Source organism: Oncorhynchus tshawytscha, unplaced genomic scaffold (assembly GCF_018296145.1).
Source record: "Oncorhynchus tshawytscha isolate Ot180627B unplaced genomic scaffold, Otsh_v2.0 Un_contig_1501_pilon_pilon, whole genome shotgun sequence".
Lineage (NCBI taxonomy): Eukaryota > Metazoa > Chordata > Actinopteri > Salmoniformes > Salmonidae > Oncorhynchus > Oncorhynchus tshawytscha.
The window spans coordinates 8,485-21,840 of NW_024609703.1; the positions used below are offsets into that span (position 1 = coordinate 8,485).

A 13,356-nucleotide genomic window follows, 5' to 3' on the forward strand; every position below is an offset into this window, starting at 1 on the left:
TGTTCATCGACTACAGCTCGGCATTCAACACCATAGTACCCTCCAAGGTCGTCATCAAGCTCGAGACCCTGGGTCTCGACCCCGCCCTGTGCAACTGGGTACTGGACTTCCTGACGGGCCGCCCCCAGGTGGTGAGGGTAGGCAACAACATCTCCTCCCCGCTGATCCTCAACACTGGGGCCCCACAAGGGTGCGTTCTGAGCCCTCTCCTGTACTCCCTGTTCACCCACGACTGCGTGGCCACGCACGCCTCCAACTCAATCATCAAGTTTGCGGACGACACAACAGTGGTAGGCTTGATTACCAATAACGACGAGACGGCCTACAGGGAGGAGGTGAGGGCCCTCAGAGTGTGGTGTCAGGAAAATAACCTCACACCACTCAACGTCAACAAAACTAAGGAGATGATTGTGGACTTCAGGAAACAGCAGAGGGAACACCCCCCTATCCACATCGATGGAACAGTAGTGGAGAGGTTAGCAAGTTTTAAGTTCCTCGGCATACACATCACAGACAAACTGAATTGGTCCACTCACACAGACAGCATCGTGAAGAAGGCGCAGCAGCGCCTCTTCAACCTCAGGAGGCTGAAGAAATTCGGCTTGTCACCAAAAGCACTCACAAACTTCTACAGATGCACAATCGAGAGCATCCTGGCGGGCTGTATCACCGCCTGGTACGGCAACTGCTCCGCCCTCAACCGTAAGGCTCTCCAGAGGGTAGTGAGGTCTGCACAACGCATCACCGGGGGCAAACTACCTGCCCCCAGGACACCTACACCACCCGATGTTACAGGAAGGCCATAAAGATCATCAAGGAGATCAACCACCATCAGCCACTGCCTGTTCACCCCGCTATCATCCAGAAGGCGAGGTCAGTACAGGTGCATCAAAGCTGGGACCGAGAGACTGAAAAACAGCTTCTATCTCAAGGCCATCAGACTGTTAAACAGCCACCACTAACATTGAGTGGCTGCTGCCAACACACTGACACTGACTCAACTCCAGCCACTTTAATAATGGGAATTGATGGGAAATTATGTAAATATATCACTAGCCACTTTAAACAATGCTACCTTATATAATGTTACTTACCCTACATTATTCATCTCATATGCATACGTATATACTGTACTCTATATCACCGACTGCATCCTTATGTAATACATGTATCACTAGCCACTTTAACTATGCCACTTTGTTTACATACTCATCTCATATGTATATACTGTACTCGATACCATCTACTGTATCTTGCCTATGCTGCTCTGTACCATCACTCATTCATATATCCTTATGTACATATTCTTTATCCCCTTACACTGTGTATAAGACAGTAGTTTTGGAATTGTTAGTTAGATTACTTGTTGGTTATTACTGCATTGTCGGAACTAGAAGCACAAGCATTTCGCTACACTCGCATTAACATCTGCTAACCATGTGTATGTGACAAATAAAATTTGATTTGATTTGATTTGATATTTTAGGGGGGTTATAGTCTATATTTAGGGGGTTATGGTCTATGTTTAGGGGGGTTATAGTCTATGTTTAGGGGGTTATAGTCTATGTTTAGGGGGTTATAGTCTATGTTTAGGGGGTTATAGTCTATGTTTAGGGGGTTATAGTATATGTTTAGGGGGGTTATAGTCTATGTTTAGGGGGTTATAGTCTATGTTTAGGGGGTTATAGTCTATGTTTAGGGGGTTATAGTCTATGTTTAGGGAGGTTATAGTCTATGTTTAGGGGGTTATAGTCTATGTTTAGGGGGTTATCGTATATGTTTAGGGGGTTATAGTCTATGTTTAGGGGGTTATAGTCTATGTTTAGGGGGTTATAGTCTATGTTTAGGGGGTTATAGTCTATGTTTAGGGGGTTATAGTCTATGTTTAGGGGGTTATAGTCTATGTTTAGGGGGTTATAGTCTATGTTTAGGAGGTTATAGTCTATGTTTAGGGGGTTATAGTCTATGTTTAGGGGGTTATAGTCTATGTTTAGGGGGTTATAGTCTATGTTTAGGGGTTTTAGTCTATGTTTAGGGGGTTATAGTCTATGTTTAGGGGGTTATAGTCTATGTTTAGGGGGTTATAGTCTATGTTTAGGGGGTTTTAGTCTATGTTTAGGGGGTTATAGTCTATGTTTAGGGGGTTATAGTCTATGTTTAGGGGGTTATAGTCTATGTTTAGGGGGTTTTAGTCTATGTTTAGGGGGTTATAGTCTATGTTTAGGGGGTTATAGCCTATGTTTAGGGGGTTATAGTCTATGTTTAGGAGGGTTTTAGTCTATGTTTAGGGGGTTTAGGGGGTTATAGTCTATGTTTAGGGGGTTATAGTCTATGTTTAGGGGGTTTTAGTCTATGTTTAGGGGGTTTTAGTCTATCTTTAGGGGGGTTATAGTCTATGTTTAGGGGGGTTATAGTCTATGTTTAGGGGGGTTATAGCCGAGGCTAGCCTGTTGTAAGTCATACTAGCAGTTCTCATAGTAGCCTAGGAGGAAAAATAGATGGGACGCAATTACTCCAAAACAGCAGCTTATTGACGGAACACATATTTCCTTACTTCAATCAACCAGTCCATTTTTTACATTTATCTGTGATAAAACTGTCGTGATTTGGCAAGGAATGCAGCTTGTTTATCCTGTCAGTTAGATACATTTTATAGCCGTGTTTTTATGGGCCTTTATTTCTGTCGGCCCAGCAGGAGCTTGTGTGGGCATTAAGAACACGTGTGTAGAGGGAGCGGTTTCAATGCAATTGAGTGAGCGAGACCAGGAGGAGAAAATGAATTTAAGGAGAAGAACTAATGCTTGGCCTGGTTTATTTTTCCTTGTTCCCTGCAAATGCACATGTACTAATGGAACACGAGAGTCAAAGCAAATTAAACAATTCCAGACAAAATATAACTTGCCTGTTCAGGCAGCCACAAACCACATTCCACAAAATAGTTTACCAGTCTAAAAAACCCAACTGATCTCTAGTCTGGTTAAAGAGTGAGTTCTGGCGTCTGTTTGAGTACTCCATTACTCATGCTCATCCCTAGGCCATGCCACGGTCAATACTAAGAATCCAATTCAGTCCTTGGATGGGCAAGACAACCCAAGGACTGAATGTATGACTGAATGGATACTAACTACCGTGTTGGAAAATGTGGAATGCAGCTGAAAATGATCGCCACCGACCATACCGATCACTTATCGCAGGCATTTTGCTGATATCGTTCATTATGACGAGTAGCCTCTAGGCTACTAGAGAAACGTGACATTTGAAATGAAATAAGTTTGCTAATATGGGTGATTATTAATGGAACAATTGATTGTCACAACCATCAAACTAGTAGTACTAGATAACTGGGGGAAGAAACTGTGGTGCAGATGAATGTTCCAAAGGGGTTGTTCTATTTATCCTTATCGCACCAATTCAAGGCAATTTATGGCGCTCTGGATTTCTGTCCATATCGCCCAGTTCTAAATCAATATGTAGCTGGTTAGAACGGTCATATTTATACTTGTTACATCATTGTTTTTAATCATAATGTATGGTGCTGAGCCCAGAGAGAAACAGGCACTAGCTCCGCCAGGGTTCGTTTTTTATCATAATGTATGGTGCTGAGCCCAGAGAGAAACAGGCACTAACTCCGCCAGGGTTCGTTTTTTATCATAATGTATGGTGCTGAGCCCAGAGAGAAACAGGCACTAACTCCGCCAGGGTTCGTTTTTATCATAATGTATGGTGCTGAGCCCACAGAGAAACAGGCACTAACTCCGCCAGGGTTCGTTTTTATCATAATGTATGGTGCTGAGCCCACAGAGAAACAGGCACTAACTCCGCCAGGGTTCGTTTTTATCATAATGTATGGTGCTGAGCCCAGAGAGAAACAGGCACTAACTCCGCCAGGGTTCGTTTTTTATCATAATGTATGGTGCTGAGCCCAGAGAGAAACAGGCACTAGCTCCGCCAGGGTTCATTTTTTATCATAATGTATGGTGCTGAGCCCAGAGAGAAACAGGCACTAGCTCCGCCAGGCTTCGTTTTTATCATAATGTATGGTGCTGAGCCCAGAGAGAAACAGGCACTAACTCCGCCAGGGTTCATTTTTTATCATAATGTATGGTGCTGAGCCCACAGAGAAACAGGCACTAACTCCGCCAGGCTTCGTTTTTATCATAATGTATGGTGCTGAGCCCAGAGAGAAACAGGCACTAACTCCGCCAGGCTTTGTTTTTTATCATAATGTATGGTGCTGAGCCCAGAGAGAAACAGGCACTAGCTCCGCCAGGCTTCGTTTTTTATCATAATGTATGGTGCTGAGCCCAGAGAGAAACAGGCACTAACTCCGCCAGGGTTCGTTTTTGTAGTGATTTTGGCTAAAAGCTGAAAACAAGATCTATGGTAAGCTAAGCACAGGCAGGAGATCTTATATGTTTTGTTCAATGACAATTCACTTTTTGTCCATTTTTAAGCATTTATGTAATAAAAAAAAGCACATGAAGTCTTCTTAATTCATAAAGGTCGTACAAATCAAATTGAATCTACTTTTATTGGTCACATACACATGGTTAGCAGATGTTAATGCGAGTGTAGCGAAATGCTTGTGCTTCTTGTTCCGACCGTGCAGTAATAACCAACGAGTAATCTAACTAACAATTTCACAACTACTTTATACACAAAAGTGTAAAGGAATGATTGAAGAATATGTACATATAAATAAATGGATGAGCGATGGCCGAACGGCATAGGCAAGATGCAGTAGATGGTATAGAGTACAGTATATACATATGAGATGAGTAATATAGGGTATGAAAACATTATATAAAGTGGTATGATATTATCTCATAGAAAAAGACGTATAATATCTCCTAAGCCTGTGTTAACCTCAGACCTTCCTTTTGACGTTTATCCCAAAACCCTGTTTCCCAATGAACTTTCTCCATAGCAATGACTGAACAATCCAGAGGTAAGTCATTTCCGTTTTTTAGGACTCCAAGCTGGTGAGCATCTGTGAGAGGAAAAACAAAGCCACTCCTGGATTAGGTCCAGGTTTTCCTTCCAGCCTAGTAGGACGTAGCAGTCTACGGTGTGTGGCTGAAAGAAACATCCAGCCTTGTTTACAGCGCTGAATCCATCCCACTGAGCCGTGATCCCACAACCGGAGCCGCTGACTGCCGTTGTAAGAGACAAGAAAACGGGCTCTAATGGATACTACAAGGGTCTGAATCTGAACGAACACTGACGATATTGAAATAATCCCGTTCCTGCGTGCTGAAAATGGATTCAGTTGTTAGTGTGTCTGTATGAGCGGCGGGTGAAGACGGAGGAGGGAGACACCGGGGGCTGCAGTTGTTGAATCCCTTTTCGTCCTGGCGGATATTGTGGATCAAACCTCATGTGTCTCACTCCGGGAGGGCTCTTTTTCCCATTCATGTCCTAACTAAAGTATACCGCCACCAAACCCCGAACCAAGCCTGCTCTCCCGTCCACGTTGGAGGACTTTCTCCCCGCCTGGTGAAGAGCGCATTCAAGCGAACAAAGTGGCATTTTGGTTTTGAAGAAATGGAGTCGGAAGATGCGGATTGTCAACTGCTCGACGCGGCTGTTTCTCTGTAACATTTCATACATCCCTGGGAGGTTGTCTGTCTCAACCCGACGGGTAATTATATGATAGAGAGACCAGACAGCCTTGTTTTCCTGCTGGATTCAACCCACCCCGCAGTGGACTCCAGACATTCCTCAACACAGGAGAAGACGACGTCTGTTAGTCCGGGAGATCGCATCGGCTGGCTGCCGACGGTACCGATACTGACGGTACTAACACCGACGGTACCGAGAAGTCAACATTTAGGAATACAAGTCAGGGCCGTGTTCACTTTGGTCCACGTTCTTGGCCTTTATTTGTGTGGCCTGAGAAGCGACCATATTGGGAGCATTAATTAATTGGGGTCATTCCCGTTGTTTGTTTCTGACGCTGGGAGGAAGTTTCTTTTACCGGAATGAAGTCTGGCACAGAAACGGATCCGTTGACCTTGTTCTGTGGTCTGCTGCTGTGTGTCTCCGCGACCTGCCCTCGGCCCGCACATGGAGAAAGTAAGTGGTTTTATCACCGTTTTCCAGGTAACGACTAGCTAACTAAATTGATAAATGCAATACTGTATATATATATATATTTGCTACGTTGTCGTAATGCGCCTCTTTGCTCCCAATAGTTGATCTGGTTGTACCTTTAGACAACCGTTGTTAGCTGAATGTAATGTACCTACAGGGACAACCTGCTCTCTCCACATGTCCTATTATCCTGGAAAACCGAGTTCCTGTTCAGTATAATGTGTTACGTTTCGTATTCATTTGTGGAAGTAACGAAATTCGTATGATGTTACACATTTGCAAAAAGTACAATATGCTATCCATTTTCTTGAATGTCTTAAGTTACGAATTCCAATTAGTTGTGGCTAGCGTTAGCTATGTGGCTAACGTTGGTTATGAGTCAGGTTAGGGGAAGGGTTAACTAACATAGTAAGTAGTTGTAAAGTTGTCTGGGATGAGATTCGAACCACCAACCTCTGGGTTGCTAGACTATACGTCCATCCCGACCAAACACAATCCTTACATTTGTTGCCTTAAGTAACCTTCTCTTATATAAAAAACAACAACATGTATTTCCAATATCTGGAAAACTACTGATAAATGTATGATATTATTAGAGTAGTGAAATGATTTCAAACCCTCGTCCCATAGCATGAAAGCAACCATTATGTTAGACTAAGTCTGTTTCTCTAGCTCTCTACAAGGCTTTTATTTGGCTTTAGATGAAATTGAAAAGTACATTTAATTCTCTTCCATTGTCTCTCTCTCTCTCCAGTTTGTGGTCCCAGCATTGACATTGGTAACGACATCAGTGAGTTCCGTCGCCTGGAGAACTGTACGATCGTGGAGGGTTACCTCCAGATTCTCCTAATAGGAGACAAGAACTACAACCTCAACCAGGAAGTGTTCCGCTCACTCTCCTTCCCCAAACTCACCATGATCACTGACTACTTGCTGCTGTTCAGGTTAGCGGGTCAGATACACAGCTTCCACCTCTCAATGATTTCACTGTTATTTTATTCATCTTTTTGATAATTCCTGCTTGTTTTTCTTTGATCTCTTTTATGTTGTTTTCATGTAGAAGTGTGTTGCTGCTTTTTAAATGCACTTTAAACAAAGTTTTGATTTAATTTTTATTCAGAGTCTCGGGCCTGGACTCCCTGTCCACCCTGTTCCCTAACCTCACGGTGATCCGAGGGCGAAATCTCTTTTATAATTACGCCCTGGTGATCTTTGAGATGACTTCTCTGAAGGACATCGGCCTCTACAGCCTCCAGAACATCACTAGAGGAGCCATCCGGATCGAGAAGAACCCTGAGCTCTGCTATCTGGACTCTATTGACTGGTCTCTTATCATGGATGCTGAGTTTAATAACTTCATAGCGGGGAATAAACAGAGTAAGGAGTGTGGGGACGTGTGTCCAGGCATCATGGAGGATAGCCGTCGATGCATCAAGACCAACTTCAATGACAACTTCAACTGTCGCTGCTGGACCTCTAACCACTGCCAGAAAGGTAGGAACAGTCTCAGGGTTTCAATCCATCCTCGTCCGCTGTTTGAATGAGTGTGGCTAGCTGATGGTTTGGTTCACAATGATCCATATTTTCTCAAGTGAAACGGCTTGTTGCTTGTTTATTTCAACATGCTAAGTGGGAAGTTTTTGAGAGGAACTTGCCATGTGTATGTTTATATAAAGCTGATATTATCGTCCGATTTATAAGGACCGATTATAAGATTTCTGAGAAAATGCTCAATAATTTATATTTGTCCTGAAGAGGGCGCACTTTACATGGCTGTAAACATATCTTTCCTTGGCGCGGTAGAGCATACCTGAACACTATCTCCAATGACAGTACACCAGTCAGAGAGGAGAGTGAACTGACTGTTACTGCTTCTACGGTGGGTGCTGAGCAGATTGAAGCTTGTCAGCTCAATGAAGTGACAGAAATGGGCCCTGGCAGAAATGGGCCCTGGCAGAAATGGGCCCTGGCAGAAATGGACACTGGTCATTAGGGGTGTCAACGTTAATAAGACATTGGGATCTTTAAAATTACGGGGGGGGAAATCCATAAATGAAAAATGAGATGTAATTGTAACAAAATGTAATTCACAGTGCAGTTGTCACAAAACTATCAAGCCCCGATCGTCATAAAGGAGAAAATAAACATCCTAATGCGGATCGGAGTTTGTCAGTGTAAATGACAGTTTGTTCTTAACTGACTTGCCTGGTTAAATAAACGGTACATTTAAAAAATAAAATGCAACAATGCTGTAATGTTAATCGGAGGACATATGCATCTTTTAAATGATTTGATATAATGCCCTCCGAACGCCATCGTCTAAAATGGCAGAGTGAGACTGGGAATGACAGCAGCTAAGCCCGTTGTGACAATACTCTGAGACGTCAAATGAGAAGGTGATGAGATGCGGACTGAGACGTTAAATGAGAAGGTGATGAGATGCGGGCTCTGGGAGGTGGAACTGAGCTACAGTGACCGTACAGGGGCAGTGATGAGATGTGGACTGAGACGTGAAATGAGAAGGTGATGAGGTGGAACTGAGCTACAGTGACCGTACAGGGGCAGTGATGAGAGAGGCACCGTGAGACTCAACCTGTTGCTGACAGCAGTGTGATAATAGAGAAAATCACAGCGCTGATTACAGAAACGATTGCAGTTGATATTCAGCCATTGTCACTGGTAGAGGATGTCTGCTTCAGTACCCTAATGGCATATCTAAAACCAGACTACAAGATGCCATGTGGAAAAACCGAGACACAACAGAGAACATTCTATTCTGGTTAGGGCCAGTTTGCGCTGTTTTGTGAAGGGAGTAGTACACAGCGTTGTACGATATCTTCAGTTTCTTGGCAATTTCTCGCATGGAATAGCCTTCATTTCAAATCAAATCAAATTTTATTTGTCACATACACATGGTTAGCAGATGTTAATGCGAGTGTAGCGAAATGCTTGTGCTTCTAGTTCCGACAATGCAGTAATAACGAACAAGTAATCTAACTAACAATTCCAAAAAACTACTGTCTTATACACAGTGTAAGGGGATAAAGAATATGTACATAAGGATATATGAATGAGTGATGGTACAGAGCAGCATAGGCAAGATACAGTAGATGATATCGAGTACAGTATATACATATGAGATGAGTATGTAAACCAAGTGGCATTAGTTAAAGTGGCTAGTGATACATGTATTACATAAGGATGCAGTCGATGATATAGAGTACAGTATATACGTATGCATATGAGATGAATAATGTAGGGTAAGTAACATTATATAAGGTAGCATTGTTTAAAGTGGCTAGTGATATATTTACATTTCCCATCAATTCCCATTATTAAAGTGGCTGGAGTTGAGTCAGTGTCATTGATAGTGTGTTGGCAGCAGCCACTCAATGTTAGTGGTGGCTGTTTAACAGTCTGATGGCCTTGAGATAGAAGCTGTTTTTCAGTCTCTCGGTCCCAGCTTTGATGCACCTGTACTGACCTCGCCTTCTGGATGACAGCGAGGTGAACAGGCAGTGGCTCGGGTGGTTGATGTCCTTGATGATCTTTATGGCCTTCTTGTAGCATCGGGTGGTGTAGGTGTCCTGGAGGGCAGGTAGTTTGCCCCCAGTGATGCGTTGTGCAGACCTCACTACCCTCTGGAGAGCCTTACGGTTGAGGGCGGTGCAGTTGCCATACCAGGCGGTGATACAGCCCGCCAGGATGCTCTCGATTGTGCATCTGTAGATGTTTGTGAGTGCTTTTGGTGACAAGCCGAATTTCTTCAGCCTCCTGAGGTTGAAGAGGCGCTGCTGCACCTTCTTCACGATGCTGTCTGTGTGAGTGGACCAATTCAGTTTGTCTGTGATGTGTATGCCGAGGAACATAAAACTTGCTACCCTCTCCACTACTGTTCCATCGATGTGGATGGGGGGGTGTTCCCTCTGCTGTTTCCTGAAGTCCACAATCATCTCCTTAGTTTTGTTGACGTTGAGTGTGAGGTTATTTTCCTGACACCACACTCCGAGGGCCCTCACCTCCTCCCTGTAGGCCGTCTCGTCGTTGTTGGTAATCAAGCCTACCACTGTTGTGTCGTCCGCAAACTTGATGATTGAGTTGGAGGCGTGCGTGGCCACGCAGTCGTGGGTGAACAGGGAGTACAGGAGAGGGCTCAGAACGCACCCTTGTGGGGCCCCAGTGTTGAGGATCAGCGGGGAGGAGATGTTGTTGCCTACCCTCACCACCTGGGGGCGGCCCGTCAGGAAGTCCAGTACCCAGTTGCACAGGGCGGGGTCGAGACCCAGGGTCTCGAGCTTGATGACGAGCTTGGAGGGTACTATGGTGTTGAATGCCGAGCTGTAGTCGATGAACAGCATTCTCACATAGGTATTCCTCTTGTCCAGTTGGGTTAGGGCAGTGTGCAGTGTGGTTGAGATTGCATCGTCTGTGGACCTATTTGGGCGGTAAGCAAATTGGAGTGGGTCTAGGGTGTCAGGTAGGGTGGAGGTGATATGGTCCTTGACTAGTCTCTCAAAGCACTTCATGATGACGGAAGTGAGTGCTACGGGCGGTAGTCGTTTAGCTCAGTTACCTTAGCTTTCTTGGGAACAGGAACAATGGTGGCCCTCTTGAAGCATGTGGGAACAGCAGACTGGTATAGGGATTGATTGAATATGTCCGTAAACACACCGGCCAGCTGGTCTGCGCATGCTCTGAGGGCGCGGCTGGGGATGCCGTCTGGGCCTGCAGCCTTGCGAGGGTTAACACGTTTAAATGTCTTACTCACCTCGGCTGCAGTGAAGGAGAGACCGCATGTTTTTGTTGCAGGCCGTGTCAGTGGCACTGTATTGTCCTCAAAGCGGGCAAAAAAGTTATTTAGTCTGCCTGGGAGCAAGACGATTATAATCACAGAATAGACTGATGAGTTTCAGAAGAAAGTGCTTGGTTTCTGGCCATTTTGAGCCTGTAATCGAACCCACAAATGCTGATGCTCCGGATACTCAACTTGTCTCAAGGACAGTTTTATTGCTTCTTTAATCAGACAAACAGTTTTCCGCTGTGCTAACAATTGCAAAAGGGTTTTCTAATGATCAATTAGCCTTTTAAAATGATACACTTGGATTAGCTAACACAACGTGCCATTGGAAGTGATGGTTGCTGATAATGAGCCTCTGTACGTCTATGTAGATATTCCATTAAAAATCATCCGTTTCCAGCTACAATAGTCATTTACAACATTAACAATGTCAACAGTGTATTTCTGATCAATGTGAGGTTATTTTAATGGACAAATTTGCTTTTCCTTCAAAAACAAGGACATTTGTAAGTGACCCCAAACTTCTGAACGGAAGTGTGTTTGCTAGCTGGCTAACTAGCTGTGTGAAAGTACTTGACACTGTTTACTGAGGTTTAGTGCTATCCGGGATCCTTGGGACGTCACCATCCTAAACCTTTACCTAACCTTAACCATTTTAAATGTCAATTGGGTAGGGTCGTCCCAAAGATCCTGGATAGCAAGGACCGTTCACTGAGGCAACGCTGCGTCTCGGGTCCACCAGGATAGTATTGTGGTAGCTTGGTGGAACCGGCCTGATCGCTGCGTCTTGGGTCCACCAGGATAGTATTGTGGTAGCTTGGTGGAACCGGCCTGATCGCTGCGTCTCGGGTCCACTAGGATAGTATTGTGGTAGCTTGGTGGAACCGGCCTGATCGCTGCGTCTTGGGTCCACTAGGATAGTATTGTGGTAGCTTGGTGGAACCGGCCTGATCGCTGCGTCTTGGGTCCACCAGGATAGTATCGTGGTAGCTTGGTGGAACCGGCCTAATCGCTGCGTCTTGGGTCCACTAGGATAGTATTGTGGTAGCTTGGTGGAACCGGCCTGATCGCTGCGTCTTGGGTCCACTAGGATAGTATTGTGGTAGCTTGGTGGAACCGGCCTAATCGCTGCGTCTTGGGTCCACTAGGATAGTATTGTGGTAGCTTGGTGGAACCGGCCTGATCGCTGCGTCTTGGGTCCACTAGGATAGTATTGTGGTAGCTTGGTGGAACCGGCCTGATCGCTGCGTCTTGGGTCCACTAGGATAGTATTGTGGTAGCTTGGTGGAACCGGCCTGATCGCTGCGTCTTGGGTCCACCAGGATAGTATTGTGGTAGCTTGGTGGAACCGGCCTGATCGCTGCGTCTTGGGTCCACTAGGATAGTATTGTGGTAGCTTGGTGGAACCGGCCTGATCGCTGCGTCTTGGGTCCACTAGGATAGTATTGTGGTAGCTTGGTGGAACCGGCCTGATCGCTGCGTCTTGGGTCCACCAGGATAGTATTGTGGTAGCTCGGTGGAACCGGCCTGATCGCTGCGTCTTGGGTCCACTAGGATAGTATTGTGGTAGCTTGATGGAACCGGCCTGATCGCTGCGTCTTGGGTTCACCAGGATAGTATTGTGGTAGCTTGGTGGAACCGGCCTGATCGCTGCGTCTTGGGTCCACCAGGATAGTATTGTGGTAGCTTGGTGGAACCCGCCTGATCGCTGCGTCTCGGGTCCACCGGAAACTCTGAGGGCCCAGAATATTTTATACATGTTGCAAGTTCGCTAACACAATCTTCGGGCTGGACCCAAGTTCATAGTTGATACAATGTTTTAAGTTCGTTGCAGACAGGCCATATGTAACCAATGTGATTTATAGGATATACATTTTTGTCAGTATATTTTCTACATGTTGGCTGCAATGTTTTTATTTGTTGGCTTTATGAAGGTTATTTTGACATAGTTGGAAATGGCAATATAATTACTTTTTAGATTTGTATCATTTTAATTCAGATTTGTATAGAATTGATTAACCACATGAGTGATTTTAATATATGAAGACATTATTATAAATTAAATACATGTTTCACAATTGTAATATGAAAACCATAACTGGCACGCCCACTGATCTGTAGAAATGGTAAGATAAATTGGCATTCAACATGGAAGGTTGCCGACTCCACGTGTAGCCTATTACCGGCAACTTCAGGCGAGTAATGGCAGAATATGCAAATTCCAGCAGGAGCGGGAGGAGACTTGTTGGGTCAGGTAAAGTTTTATATATATTTATTTATTTAAAATGTCTATCTAGATCTCTGGCACCCTCTTGAGGCATTTGTCTTATTTCATCAAACCATACGCTTAAAGCATCAGACAAGCTCAATGCATGCTGTTGATTTTATTCAAATACATAGGGTGTGTGTATATATGGAAAAATACAATGCAAAAAAAATTGACCCATCGATTCGGAACAGGTGCC

At 44.6% G+C, this 13,356-nt stretch overlaps 1 protein-coding gene across 3 annotated transcripts in view; it reads left to right on the plus strand.

Moving 5' to 3' along the window:
- Positions 1–4,993: 4,993 nt before the first annotated feature.
- The window catches only part of LOC112224871 (insulin-like growth factor 1 receptor), a 107,581-nt gene continuing 99,218 nt past the window's right edge, over positions 4,994–13,356 (plus strand). For all 3 annotated transcript variants that reach the window (XM_042317111.1, XM_042317112.1, XM_042317113.1), the window contains exons 1-3: positions 4,994–6,075; positions 6,848–7,037; positions 7,214–7,587. In XM_042317111.1, coding sequence (XP_042173045.1) covers positions 5,982–6,075; positions 6,848–7,037; positions 7,214–7,587 — 658 coding nt within the window. In that variant the 5' untranslated portion in view covers positions 4,994–5,981. The remainder of the gene's footprint in view (positions 6,076–6,847; positions 7,038–7,213; positions 7,588–13,356) is intronic.